At 39.0% G+C, this 15242-nt stretch overlaps 1 protein-coding gene across 1 annotated transcript in view; it reads right to left on the bottom strand.

The window, feature by feature from the left end:
- Positions 1 to 15242, bottom strand: part of DNAH5 (dynein axonemal heavy chain 5) — a 286089-nt gene that overhangs the window by 85572 nt on the left and 185275 nt on the right. Inside the window, exons 50-54 of the mRNA XM_036278902.1 lie at positions 8971 to 9093; positions 8567 to 8780; positions 7178 to 7401; positions 2686 to 2884; positions 442 to 614 (exon numbers count right to left, since the gene is read on the bottom strand). Of these exons, the coding sequence (XP_036134795.1) occupies positions 442 to 614; positions 2686 to 2884; positions 7178 to 7401; positions 8567 to 8780; positions 8971 to 9093 (933 nt within the window). The remainder of the gene's footprint in view (positions 1 to 441; positions 615 to 2685; positions 2885 to 7177; positions 7402 to 8566; positions 8781 to 8970; positions 9094 to 15242) is intronic.

Here is a 15242-nt window from a genome sequence, read left to right as displayed (position 1 = left end):
CCCCTAGCAGGAACCAAACCTGGGACTCTCCAATCCGCAGGCCAATGCTCAACTGCTGAGCCAAACTGGCCAGGGCTTGCACTATTTTTTATAGCTATCCTTTGCATGGTGCAAAAAATAAGCAGAATTTTTGCCTGTGCTTTGAACTCAGATGTCAACCACATTGTTTCTATGTAGTGAAAATATTGAGCTGGAAGCTGTACAGCAGCAACACTGAATAAAATTATCATATCACACATTCGAAGTACACATGCTCTGAGTTTAAGCCTATATGTGTGACATGTTGCATTCAGTTTAGAAGTTAAATTGGAATATAGCACTGAGTTTATTTTTAAACTGCATATTCTCCTAGGAGATGAAAATGAAAGAGGAGGGGGAAATTCCGGTGTGAAGCCAAGAGTCTATCACTTTGGAGAGACACTAATGGGTGTGGCCACTGACCTTGACTAAGTGGACCATGGCATCCGCGAAGAACACCAAATCCATGCCAGCACCACGCACGCTTTCATTGTAGAGCTGCAGGAACATATTCAAACGTTCCCTTAGGTGATCAAAAGACTCAACTGACTCATAAACTTTGGGCCTCTCAGCCTCAGCCTCCTCAGATGTTTCTCCTGCGGTTGGGGAAAAAGAATCGATTAAGTGTCTTCAACTACTTCCTTCAGCGAAAATTAATACACTCATAGCTCTGCAATTTAGCACTAAATAATACCAATTTTCAGCCAAATGTCATATTACGTATTTTTAGAAACAGGAGCAAACAATACTAAAAGCATTCGAATTTTCGTTAGAGTGTGCAGTCCTAGTTCTTTCCTGTCCAGAAAGGGCCAGTTTCAAATACTATTATAAATACTGAATTTAACTTGTATCCATAATTCAACAATTTCATTTCAAGGATCCTCCCAGAGGCAGTCACCTAATCATCAAAATGAAGATGAAAAATAAAAAAAGGTGGAATTCAATGTCAAAATTAGCAACAGAGGTCAAGAATTAAATGATTTTTTAATAAGAATAAAAAGGTCATTGCATCTGCTCAGGTAACTTTTGTAATTCATAAATTTCAGATTAATGGTGAGGACAGAAGTGAATTTGGGGGAATGGAGGTAGAGGGTTGAGAGAAACATAATAATTATTTCCCAAATAAACAAACATTAAATTATTTCACTGGGAAAGTATCAAAATCAATATTTTTTAAATTAGAAACATATAACAGCTTAATACTTTCCCAACTTTGACTATAAAGCACAATACCAAAAAAAAGGCTAATCTGAAAACAAATAAATTCACTATCAGTTAACAGTAACAAGAAAAAAGGGACACATTTGTTATTCATACTAATAACAGTTTAGAAATTCACTGGGTACTAAAAAAAGTGAGTGGATCCTCCAAATCTAATTCAACTGACCCTGTCCTAATATAATTGTATATTCACATTTTTATGACAAAGCAAGGAAACCGACTTAACATACTCATTAAGATTGGCCTATTTGCAAAGCTCTCACTAACTGAATTGCAAGTCCTGTCACTGCGTCGTCAACGTGTAACTCGAGCTTTGAGGAAGGAAGTGCTCTGAAGCCAGAAGAGATGGAATGTTTGCCTCCAGATGCCACTCCCCCTGAAATGCATTTCTGCTTTGCTCCTTGAAAATCATAATCTGAATAGTTATCTTTCTGAATTAGAGGAAATAAAATACATAAATTCTAATTATCTGGCAAATGCTCTTACCTTTACAGCATTTTTGTATTTGTGTGACCGAATTTAAAATAAAATGTGTCAGCTTCTTTCTGTGGAAGGATCCTTCCAACTGCACAGCCAGCAATAAACCTCCTTTTACAATTTTCAATCAGAAACTGGATAGATCACATATATCCTTATTAAATCTAGTAAGGAGCTGCCTGGTCATTTTCAATCATTTAAAAGATATAAATAGCATGTGTTTAAACATGCCTTTTTAAATTTGGAAAATAACTGAAAATTCATATTTAGTATAGAAGAGGTCATTCAATAAAAGAAAAAATATTCTATTTAAGCTCAGTTACTTCTAAGGGAAAAAATAATTGGAGCACTGCTCCTTTTCATAAGAAAAGTAATGTATATCTCAATTTTTCATAGAACCTTAACCACAAAAGCTTGCCTCCACATCACCCATCTCTTTCCAATTATATTCAATGGCCCTCTCCGATAGTTTGAGGTTTCCTTCTTATTCTGAACACTCGGGATGACCTAAATAATAATTATCGTCATTTTTGCTGCCTTTCATTCGGCAGTGACTGTGAGCCACAGATGGCCCAAGCCTTTCTGGAGATAACATTCCATTTACTCCCACAGTGCCCCATGATGCGTATAGTAATATTTCCATTTTCATAAATGAGGGGAATGAGGTTCAAGAAAGTTCAGAAACTGGCCCACCTCTCCGTGACAGCTGTAAGTCCCGTGCACTTTCTTCTGCCCTATCCTGCCTCCCAACTCTACCTTAATATCCAAGACTCAGATGCATAAAAAGTAGTTAAATTCTGCACTCCGGGAGTATGCATTTATTTATTCATTCCATATTTTTTGAGCACCGAGCACGTCCCAGGCTTGTTTCGGTAAAGCTTACTAGACAAACATTCAGCACCCCTAGACTGGACCTCCCATCTTCAGATAGCCCTTCAGGGAATTTCAAGTTCTGCTTTAATAGTTTACCTGTGGCTTCAGGTGCATCCCTCAAGAAATCCACAAAGTAAGCATCTATTCCACAATCCACCAAGAGTTTTTTCTCTTCACCAAACTCCTCCTCCACCAAACTTACTAAAGCCTTATCAAACCAGACCACATCATCGGATGCCGTGAAGCGATCAGCTACCACGCGTTTACACTCGTGCTTCCACAGCCTCAGCAGTTCCTGTAGAGAGCACAGAAAGTATGTTCCTAATTGTCTTTATGCCCACGGGGGGAATTCAAGGTCACAATGTTGTAGATTACCATCCTTCCTGATTGAAGATGCTGTATTTTTAAAACAGGATTAAGATGTACTTAACTTCATTTCAAATTTGTCTCATTCATGAATATTACACAGAAAGTAGGTTCTATTCATTTTCAGTTTTTAAATTAAAATGAAAACATTTTAGACAAAATGCTAGAATCACTTTAATCAACCAAAAAAACTAATATTCTATGTAAAAGTCTATGATTATGATAAATTAGTCTGTTTTGATAAGACACCTACATTCATGTGTCCAGAGCATAATATAAAATACAGTGTATAGCCCAGCCAGTGTGGCTCAGTGGTTGAGCATCAACCCATGCACCGGGAGGACACCGGTTCAATTCCTGATCAGGGCACATGCCCAGGTTGTGGGCCACATCCCCAGTGTGGGGGCATGCAGGAGGCAGCCAATTGATATTTCTCTCTCATTGATGTTTCTTTCTCTCTCTCTCTCCCTTCCTCTATCTAAAAACATCAATAAAGAAAAAAATAAAATTAAATAAATAAAATACAGTATATAAACAACTCTCACTTATACAATTGAGATATTACAAAGGTAATTTACTTAACACAATGTGAAGGTAATTTGAAGAAGGCAATCACCTAGTCTAGATAATCCAAAGTCAAAATTAACCGGAAATTGAAGAAATTAATTGTTCAATATACCTTTTCTTAAAACAAGCATAACAAATGTTCGATATGATATGTTCACTGATATGAAAGACGGCTGCAAGTTTCTTAACTTGGTGACATTTACAAATTAGAAGGGTTTTTAAACCATTATATTTCTAATCATAAAATACTATTTAGTCACCAGAATATAAAAGGAATGTGGCAAAATATATTCAATGATGTGATTAAAATAAAAGTTCATGATGAAACAATTTGCTAAGACTATTTATGCTGCTGGGGACAGGGCAGCAATGGAGGAGGGGGGGATCAGTAGGGGGAAAAGGAGAAACATCTGTAACAAAAATAAATTAATTAATAAAAAAATAAAAATAAAGAATAAACAGCAAAAAAAAAGGGGGCTATTCAAAGTAATACTGAAGAACTGTATTCCACCATGCCATTAATTTGTCAATAAATGTAAGGAAAAGTCAAGTTAAAACATTCATTGCGGTTAAAATGACTCTTACTTCCCTGTAACAAGGAGAGTGTCTTTTTAAAGAAATATCTTGTCTTGAAGTCAACCAGTGCAGAGACCTACTTTGTGAGTATCTGGTGATGTTGCTTCTTTAAATAATCAACACAATGTGCCTAGTGTCAATTTAGTCGATGTCTCAACTGTCTCTGTATATTAATGGGGAGAAGTACCTAAAACCCATTTGCTAAACTTCCTCTTTGGTTGCATAAAATGCTGAAAGAGAGGCCAAGATCACCTTAGCCTCAGCAAACAGCCCATGCTTTGGTTCCTTGTTTGAAGGGAATTCTATAATGATAGGAACTGTTATATTCAAGTACATGTACAAATGCTCATTTTTCTGTCAAATAAACTTTCTTCCCTTCTGCCTCTTTCCAATTTTATGAATACATAATTTGTTCAGTGCATTTAGTTATAAGGAAAGGAAAAATCATGAATGAATAACAACAAAAAGGAAATCGAGCCTGGTAGGAATTGCAGAGGCCCACGGGGGCGGGCTGGGAGCCCATGGACATCAGGGGAGAAATGTATTGGCGGTGTGCATTTCCCATTGAGAAAGCAGGGGTTTTAAAGACAAATCATCAGGAAAAGCCAACTGAAGAGCAGCTGGACAGAACCAGTACAACCAGGGATGCCAAATCGAGCCTGGTAGGAATTGCAGAGGCATTCAGGGGTGGGCTGGGAGCCCGCAGACAGCAGCGGAGAGCTGTATTAGCAGTGGGAGCTTCCCACTGAGAAAACTACAGGACATTGGAAAAAGAAATAGAGGAAGATATAAAAAAGTGGAAGCATATACCCTGTTCATGGATTGGAAGAATTAACATCATTAAAATGTCCATAATACCCAAAGCAATCTATAGAGTCAATGCAATCCCCATCAAAATACCAATGACATATTTCACAGAACTAGAACAAATGCTCCAAAAGTGTATATGGAACCAACAAAGACCCCAAATAGCCACAGCAATCTTGAAAAAGAAGAACAAAGTAGGAGGGATCACAATACTGGATATCAGATTATACTACAAAGCCATAGTAATCAAAACAGCCTGGTACTGGCACAAGAACAGGCATATAGATCAATGGAACAGAACAGAGAACCCAGAAATTGACCCAAAACATTATGCTCAATTAATATTTGACAAAGGTGGCAAGAGCACACAGTAAAGTCAGCTTCTTTAATAAATGGTGTTGGGAAAATTAGAAAGCTACATGCAAAAATAAAGTTAGACCACCAACTTATACCATATACAAGAATAAACTCAAAATGGATAAAAGACTTAAATGTAACTCATGAATCCATACAAATCCTAGAAGAAAATGTAGGCAACAAAATTTCAGACATCACATGCAGCAGAACTTTCACTCATTAATAAAAAAATGAACACATGGGACTACATCAAACTAAAAAGCTTCTGCACAGCAAAAGAAACAACCATCAAAATGGAAAGGGATCCCACTATATGGGAGAGCATAACTGCCAATGATACATCAGATAAAGGGTAAATTTCCAAAATATATACAGTACTCATACAACTCAACAATAGGAAGACAAAGAATCCAATTAAAAAAATGGGCAGAGGACCTAAAGAGACACCTCTTCAAACAGGACATTCAAATGGCAAAGAGACATATGAAAAAATGCTCAATGTCACTAATCATCAGAGAGATGCAAATTAAAATGACTATGAGGTATCACCTGACTCCTGCCAGAATGGCTGCCATCAACAAGTCATCAAACAAGTTCTGGCGAGGGTGTGGAGAAAAGGGCACTTTAGTGCACTGCTGGTGGGAATGGAGATTGGTGCAGCCACTGTGGAAAACACTAGGGTGTTACCTCAAAAATTAAAAATTGAACTGCCATTTGAACAAGGGATCCCACTTCTAGGAATATATCCTAAGAAGCCTGAAACACCAATCAGAAAGAATATATGTACCCCTATGATCATAGCAGCACTATTTACAATTGCTAAGATCTGGAAATAGCCCAAATGTCCATCAGTAGATGAGTGAATAAAAAAGCTGTGATACATATACACAATGGAATATTATGCAGCTGTAAGAAAGAAAGTTATCTTATTATCATTTGTGACTACATGGAGGAGCCTGGAGAGTATTATCTTAAGCGAAACAAGCCAATCACAGAAAGACAGATGTTACATGATCTCACTTATTTGTGGAATATAATGAACAAAAAAAAACAATGAACAGAATGGACCCGGAGATATGGATGTGGGGTGCAGACTGACAAACTTCAGAAGAGGATTTCAGGGGAGGGAAGAGACAGACCACAGAACTTATATGCATGTATGCGTAACCAATGAACATAGACAAGTATGCTGGGGGGAGGGATTTGGGAGGAGGGTGTCAATGGGGGAATAAGGAGAACCATCTATAACAAAAACAAATTAATTAATAAAAAAAAGAATAACAACAGAGTGGTTTCCTTTTTCAATTTTGAGTATTTACAAAGATAATTACTTTTTAAGTTAAAATGTAACATTTAAAATACGAAGACTATTATATAATGAAATCAATAGTGATCTGTTCCATTATTTAGTATAAAACACATATCTCATGATGGAATAATAAAATCAATTGCCTCTCTTGCTCTATTAATATAAAGTAACTATGTATACCATTTCCCTAAATTTAAACATAATTTAATTAGAATTTTTAAATTAAATTTTCTGACATACTGTTTCTTTATGTATGTGAGTTGAAACGCAGCAAAGAAAAAATATCTGTGCTGAAACATCTAAAAATATTTTCAGAATTCCACTGAAGATTACATTACTAAGAATATTTAGGGTGAGTACAGACAGTATAGCTCAGTGGATTGAGCATTGTCCCATGGACTGAGAGGTTAGATTCCCAGTCAGGACACATGCCTGGGTTTCATGCTCAATCCCCAGTAGGGGGCATGCAGGAGATAGTCAATTGATGTTTCTCCCTCACATCGATGTTTCTATCTCTCTCACCCTCCTCTCTCTCTCTAAAAAAAAAAAAAAGAATATTTAGGTATATGGTAAAGAACACATTATTTGTTTTTCTTTCTTACTTACATCTGGTTCCTTGATAACCTCTGAGGTTGTATTCAGCATCCCCTGCCAAATCCTGGAAAGGTCTCGAAGATTAAATATGTAATGGAATTTTGCAGGAGTAGGGAGCATTTTCATCTTAGTCATCTGCCATAGGCGACGTGTCATGGGAACCAATTTTGTCACTGACTCTCTCACTTCTTCAGAGAAACCCCTTTGGATACAGTAGTAGCCTACCCCAATGACACCTGCAAGGGGCAAAGAGGAACAAACACTGTGACTGGCAGTTCAAATCAACTAAATTAAAACAAAATACATTATAATGTAGAGTGGGCACAAATAGAATTGCACATTTTAATGTACAACCACATATTAAGGAAATCTATAGTATGTTCTCTTGTTTTTTAAAACATAAAAAGCAGATATAAGTTCAAATAAGTTAGCACTCAAATACTGAAAAGTTGATTAAGAAATCCTGCTGCAACTCTAGCTGAACTAATTCAATATTTAAAAAAGGGTAAATATAAATATATAAAGATGCTTCAAAAAAGAGATTAGAAAAAGAAATATTTCATGAATGCGCTAAGATTTCTCCATTCTTTTGTTGCATTTCCATTATAAAATATTTTAATTTACCTTATATGTAAAACTTTTCCAGGCCAAAAAAAAAGATAATTAAAAGTGCTAACAGTCATACTTTCTGGTTCATTTTACCTTTTTTCAAGTTTAGATAATTCACATGTCATTTGGTTTCCAAACCTCTGCCCACTGCTGTGGGCAGGCAGCACTCTGGGTGCCAAGATGACATTTTGGTCTTCCAGAAATTAATTAGGGAAATCCTAATGAGTTTTTTCTCAATATCAAGGTCAGAAATGCTAAATTAATACTTAACACAAATGACATAACTTACACCTTTTTTCTGCAAAGAGCAATTCCAAATGCATTTATAAATCATATTTATTACTCAGTTAAATAATTATGATTACCTATGGGGCTAGTGTTTCTTCAACAAGATTATTCCTGAAATACTACATATTTAAGCAATCAATGATTTATTACTCTATAAATTACTCTGAAGATCAGACTATGACTATTCTCAGTGCAAAACTATTTCTGTGCAAAATTATTATTTTGGTCAGCACCATTATATGGGCTGGTTGACGATTCAGCTATATTAACTTTTGGCATGATATTCTTCTATCAATCCAGACTTCAAATATGTGTGTCCATGAGGGAATGACCTCATTATGTGAGTCATTATATTAAGAAAAATATACTACTTGAGAGGGATAAGGGCAACAGGTGAAGGGGCCACACAGTGCTCCCTCTGTGCTGACCTCTGGATGTACATGTTCTCACTGGGACACAAGGGATTGCTCTTCCCTCCCTAAGCTCCATCGACATTCATCTTACCAAAGATCTTGTCCATGGAAGCGTCGGAGGGTAGTGTGCAGTTAAATATAGAGAACTGCCTCTTGAGTCTTTGGGGTATATCATTGCGTCCACCCCCGGGATGGATCATGGCTGCCAAAAGCTGAATGTCCACAATACTGGTAAACTCTCCAGGCTTCTCTAGGTTATAAAACCCACTCTGTTCCATCAGCTGTCGTACTATCTCATTGGTAACCTAAGAAAGACAACTTTCAGGATTAAAACATCACTTCTTTACATCCTGGAGCCTGGCTTTTTGAGTGCTTCAAATTAATGGACTTGATGGGAATTCAGGAATTATATGTTGGAAAATTAGAAAAATATTTACTCATTAACGAATAAATCAATGTTAAATTTTTAAAAGTGCACAGTAAGACTCGATATACCTGGTCTCCCCACTCATTGATTATTGGCATGTTCACATCATCAATAAACACAGTCATCTTCTTTCCTGCAGGAGGGCCATATGTCGTACCCATGCGTTTATCCACATAACTCTCTATTGCCCTCTGTCAAACAAGAAAGCCAACAGAAACATCTGTGAAACTATCCCCTAAAACGTGCTCAATTATTTTAAAATTTTAGAAACACTTGAATTGACAGGAATTACTCAGAATATATCCAAACTCCCCCTAATTCTGGAAGGCAGGATACACAGTCCCTAAATTATCTTGATAACGTTTACAACCTTTGAAAATCTGATTTAATTTAGGAGTAAATAAAACTCTACTCAATATAAATGTTGAATAAGATGGGACTCTTCAGGCCATTTCTACAGATTTACTTGCACCTATGTTGATGATACTCTAACCCTGAACCCCCATTATTCAGAGTCCAGCTCTTACAAATAGGGAGGGACAAAGTTAAACAGGGCTACTATCCAAGAAGCTTCTTAGGTCTGTGCTCTGAGCTGCACCGCCTGCTGAGTCTGAAGACGGCTCTCGCTCCACTGAGGAGGCTGCCAACTGGCTTCTGTGGCCTGATGAGATCCAGACTCACTGCTTTGGGGCAGATGCAGTCACTGCATCATTTCTCTTCCCCTGAGACCAAATGAGAACAACACCCACCCGTGTCCCCTCTCTCATTTCTACACTCAGCACAGGTTGCACAGGAGACTACACTGTGTTCTATGAAAACACGTTCCTAGCAATATGAAAAAGAACATTGAAACTGATGGCAGTAATATAATGTTATATGTCAATTACACTTCAATTTTAAAAAGCTGATGGAAAGAGTGTTGGAAAGGTAAGAGGGACATGGGAGAAGGACCTCAGGTTAGTGACAATGATATTATCATTTCTGTGGTAGTACAATGTAGTGTATAAGTTAATCGGTCATTTAAAATGTGTGCAGCACTGAGTTACCAGTTGCAAAGCAAACAGAAGGGGCTTCATGGTTCTCATGCTCTAGAAGCTCAGTCGTAAGACCTCATTTCATTCCTACCACTGAATGGTCCTTGATTTTAAGTCATATTAAAGATAATGTACAAATACAGGAGAAAATGGGGGTATACTGACATCAAATGTATTCTCCGCCTATCAAAAAAGGTGTTCTCTTATTTCACGATGAGCAAACTGGTAAAAAATGACTTTATTATCCAAGATAGAACCACAAAATAAGGCCAAGATATAAACAAAAATCTATGCATCTGTCCCTGGAAGTCTTCACAGTTGGGTAATTTCAAATTGTAAGCTTCCATCCTCATTTTAATGAAGAATAGCAAGAGATATAAAAATTTTTCACCATTTTTAAATAGAAAGATATGTAAATATGTCACAACTCATTCGATTGCAAAACAAATCTCCCATGACAACAGTGCAATGGCAAAAAGAATTTTATATTCCCTGACATAAAAGAAAACTGTTTGAAGTAATGAACTGGGCTAAATTTAGCTCTGCTTTCCCATGAATTTAAATGTATAAGGCAATTAATAATCTTCCGACACCTCCCTGTGGCACTAGAGCCTTCCAGGCATTCCTGTGTCTTGTGGTGAGAACTCACAGGCACAGAAGATTTTACGTCTTGGGGGCCTTCTAAGAGCTAAAAGCCATAGGTGGACTAGGTGTGTTAATATGAAGCAATAGCCACATGTCTATACTCTCTTCTCCTTTGTTATGACCCTCATTTCTTTGAAATAGCAGGGAATTACTAGTAAGCTATATATGTCATAAAAGAGCTCATTTGACAAAAACAAAGTAGGGAGAAAAATTAAACAGCTTGTGAACTTGGAGTTGAGACTTATTCTGTTTTTACAATTGCTGCCCATTAAATAGTTACCTAACGAATTCTGAAGTTTGGTGGGACCTCCTGAAGGCCTCAGACACAGTAATTGTGTGCTCCACTCAATCACACACCTATTTGGGAATGTATGGGGAAACCACATGCATGGACTGCTATCTCCAACTGGACTTCCACACTTGGATGATCCATAGCATCACAAAATCAACATATCTAAGCATAAACGCCTCTTATTCACCCCAAAGTCTGTACCTACTCCTGAGTGCTCATTTCAGGGATAGGCCCCAACTACCTACCTAATTACCCCATCCAAACATTTCCACACCCAGCACTGATAAACTCTTTCTATTAAAATAGCAATATTGCCTTTTAATGAATCTCCTCTTCTCTGAACAATGACATGCCTGAGGTCAGTTATTTGTCTTTCTCGTGGAGATTAATGTCGCAAACACTTAAACTGCCTTCCCAGCCTCCTCTAGTCAGTACTGGATGGAAATTTCTTTATAAGTCATATACAGTTTATAGTGTGTGATTTATAATTTTATCTAGAATTCTCTGTCTCCCTAAAGAATCGATCTAAAGAAGTACTGATCATGGTTGCAATATTTTGCACCCACATTCTTCCTGATTTCCTTGATCCCTGTTTCTACCTCATCCATTGTTTTGGTGGTATCAACCATAGTCCAGTTAGTAAAACTAGGTATATTAGTTTATTTAATTACTGTCTGTCTCCTCCACTAAAATGTCAGGAGCTCAAAGACTTTGTATCTTACTCATCACTGCATACTCAGTGTCTAAAAGGTATCTGGTACAATGTATTTATCAGTAAATATCTGACACATAAATAAATAAAAATAAGAAACCTGAGTCATCTTTAATTTTTTTCTCTCTCTTCCATCCCTCTCCATCAACAATAGCCACTCAACCTGTCAGTTCTGCTTTCCAACCACAACCTAAAGGCCTCTCTGTGCTGTTTCCATTCCCACTTTTATTCTCTTGGTCCAGCCCAACCTCCCTCCTGAGGAATCACTGCCACCATCTCCTCTCTGGTCTCTCCGAGTGCAGCCAAGTGGCCTCCATCCTGTTCTCCCCTCTGCAGCCGGAATGAACTTCCTAGGAAACAATGTAGCCCTGCTCAATACCCCAGTGGTTCCCCACCAGGGACTTACAGGGAGCTCCGTAACGCTCCCTGCCTGCCTCTCCAGTCTCATCTCTAAACAGTCCTCAGTCTCTGTTCTGGCTCCTCAAGGTCGTAATTCATTCATATCCACTTGACAATAAAACACATAGAATCACACTCAGCTCACAGGCTGATTTACAGTGTTCATTTTGAGGTCCTTATTTACATATTTCTAGCGTAGCCATCTCTGGGTCAAAAAATCTCTCAGGATTAGCATTAACCAAACACATTTTCTGACATACTGATGTAGATGAATGATCATCCATAAATGTCACTTCTCTCAACCCAACTATTGATTTTTTAAAAATTGAAATCTCTAGCAAGGGCCTGAAGGAAAGTGTATGCTGTTCTCTGAGAATAAACAAAAAATTTTACTTTGAAATCAGAGAATGGTAGTTGGTATGACATCATCTTAAGCATTTTATAGAAGCAAAAAACGGACTCTGGTCTTGTTGTCTATCTCACTCACAGACAGAAGCCCAGGGTCACCCCCAATAATGACAGTGGTGTTTTAAGAACTAAAAACTAGATGGTTAGGGATCCAGATAGACCTAGGAATGGAGGAGAGAAAAACTGCCCTTCTCCATTTGAACCCAGGAGCCCTAAACTAGGCTCGACCACACTTAGATTACACCATAAGTAGCATTCATCACATCAGCAATACTTGAGTGTGCACATGTCTATTCCCCATTCAGACAGGAAGAAACCCTGCATTGGAAGGGATATTGGCAGGGCCACATACACTTGAGGTCATGCACTGCCCAATTCTTGGGTTTGCCATTCACACAACTGTCTCTGGAATGGGGCACAGCACAAATCTGTGTAACCTGCATGGCCTTACTGGGTTTAAGTCAGAATAAAATGGTTCAACTGCTACTTCTCCCACTTACTAGCACTGTCATTTGATGTAAGTCACTTAGTATTTCTAAACCACAGCTCAGAAGTAGGAATGTATATAAAGATACATAAATCATATACATATGTGTATATTTACATGAGCGTATTACCCATAAATAATATATATGAAAACAGTAATCTTAATGCATTATAAAAATAAAGATAATTATTATTCTATGTATCTCCATATATTAGCATTTGAACTATTTTTATATATATTACATCTAATTAAATTGAAATATAAAATGTACTTAATTTTAGGTTTCCATGTACCTAATATTTAGCTTAAATACAAAAATAGAGAGTATATGCTCTTTATTAAGAAATCTATTGCTGCCCTGGCCAGTTCGGCTCAGCAGTGAGAGCGTTGGTCTGCGGTCCAGAGAGACTCGGGTTCAGTTCCCACTAAGGGCATGTACCTTGGTTGTAGTTTGCCCCGGCCCTGGTTGGGTCATGTGGGTGGCAGCCACTTGATGTGTCCCTTTCACATCGATGTCTCTCTCTCTCTCTCTTCCTCTCTCTCCCTCCCGCTCTATCTAAACAAAAAATGAAAAAATGTCCTCGGGTGAGGAGAAAAGAAAACAGAGGGGAGGGGAGGGGAGGGGAGGGGAGGGGAGGGGAGGGGAGGGGAGGGGAGGGGAGGGGAGGGGAGGGGAGGGGAGGGGACATCTATTGCCTGGCTCTCCAGCAGTGACAACCTCCCCAGGACAACATGCCTCTGCTAAGGACCTCCTTCATCCCTCTCCAGGAGAAGAGGAAACACAAGAAGAAGCACCTGGTGCAGAACCCTCTTCCTACTTCCTGGATGTGAAATGTCCAGGACACTATAAAATCACCACTGTCTAGCCATGCACAAATGGTAGTTTTATGTGTTGGCTGTTCCACAGCCCTTTGTCAGCCAACAGGAGGGAAAGCAAGGCTTCCAGAGGATGCTCCTTCAGAAAGAAGCAGCACTAAAAGCACCTGAATCAAGGTGAGTGGGGAACCATCCCAATAAACACATTTTGGATACAAAATAAAAGATCTATTGCCTAAATAAGATCTTCCCATTTTATTAGAATTCATGTAAACTGAATGAAAACAGTCTTACATTAGTAAAGTTTAAAATGGAATAGTACATTTTAAAAAGTATTATTATGAAAATCATACAATATGAATAAGAAAATGATATCTAAAACAATATGAAACTACAACCATGCATAATTACAAGGTAAAAATAAAGCAAACGCACTACTGAGCAATAAATCCATTTGAATAAACATGTATAAAGAAAAGCCATTGGACTTCCGGTCAAGATGGCGGCATAGGTAAACGCGATATCACGTCCTCCCACAACCACATCAAAGTTACAACTAAACTACAGAACAACCATCATTCAAAACCGCCTGAAATCAAGCTGAATGGAAGTCGTACAACTACGGAATTAAAAAAAAAAAAAAAGCAGCTACATCCAGACCTGTAGGACGGGCGGCAGGGTGGCGTGGCAGCGCGGCGCAGCAGCGGTGCGGGGCGGCAAGACGGGCTGGTCCCACACCCACATGTGGCGGATAAAAATCAGGAGGCTCCCGCGGCTGGGAAGGTCCTTCCTGAGGACTGAGGGGTCCCCATCCCACACCAGGCGCCCCGTTCAGGGTTCCAGTGCCAAGAAGAGAGTCCCCATAACTTCTGGCTGGAAAACCAGCGGAAACTGAGGCTCAGGGAAGCTGAAGCGGCTGGAGCCCCAGGCAGCTCCCTAAAGGGCCCGCGCACGGACTTATCGGACTCTCTCCCTCTAAGCTCGGAGGGGAGGCAGCTCGAGGGGCACCAGAGACATACAGGGAAGAACTGAGCTGTTTGGCACTGGAGCAAGGGCTGGAGAGGGGGCTTCCTCGGGGACAAACGTGCTGTCAGAGGCCTTTGTTCCTTTGGTGAGCCCTTCCCGGGGGCGGCAGACAGAAGCCATATCTGGGACTCCAGCAACCTGGCTCACACTGGTAGCCCCGCCCTGCTGACTCCCTGAGGCCCCGCCCCGCCCCACACAACTTTCAAGCCCACCCAAGCTGTTGCCACTTGCTTAACCATAGGATTGGCCGGTCTTGGATCCTACTTCAGGTTTTTCCTAAATTCTTTCAAACGAGCAGCATCGGGTCTCAGCAAGCCCCATATCTCTCATTAAGTAACACACAGAAACAAACACAGGGAGGCAGCCAAAATGAGGAGACAAAGAAACAGGTCCCAAATGAAAGAGCAGAACAAAACCCCAATAAAAGAACTAAGCGAAACGGAGATAAGCAACCTAACAGATACTGAGTTCAAAATATTGCTTATAAGGATGCTCAATGAACTTAGTGAGAACCTCAGTGA

Source organism: Molossus molossus, unplaced genomic scaffold (genome assembly GCF_014108415.1).
Source record: "Molossus molossus isolate mMolMol1 unplaced genomic scaffold, mMolMol1.p scaffold_m16_p_3, whole genome shotgun sequence".
Lineage (NCBI taxonomy): Eukaryota > Metazoa > Chordata > Mammalia > Chiroptera > Molossidae > Molossus > Molossus molossus.
Note: the sequence above shows the minus strand (reverse complement) of the source record. Positions and strands in the feature narration are given on the sequence as shown.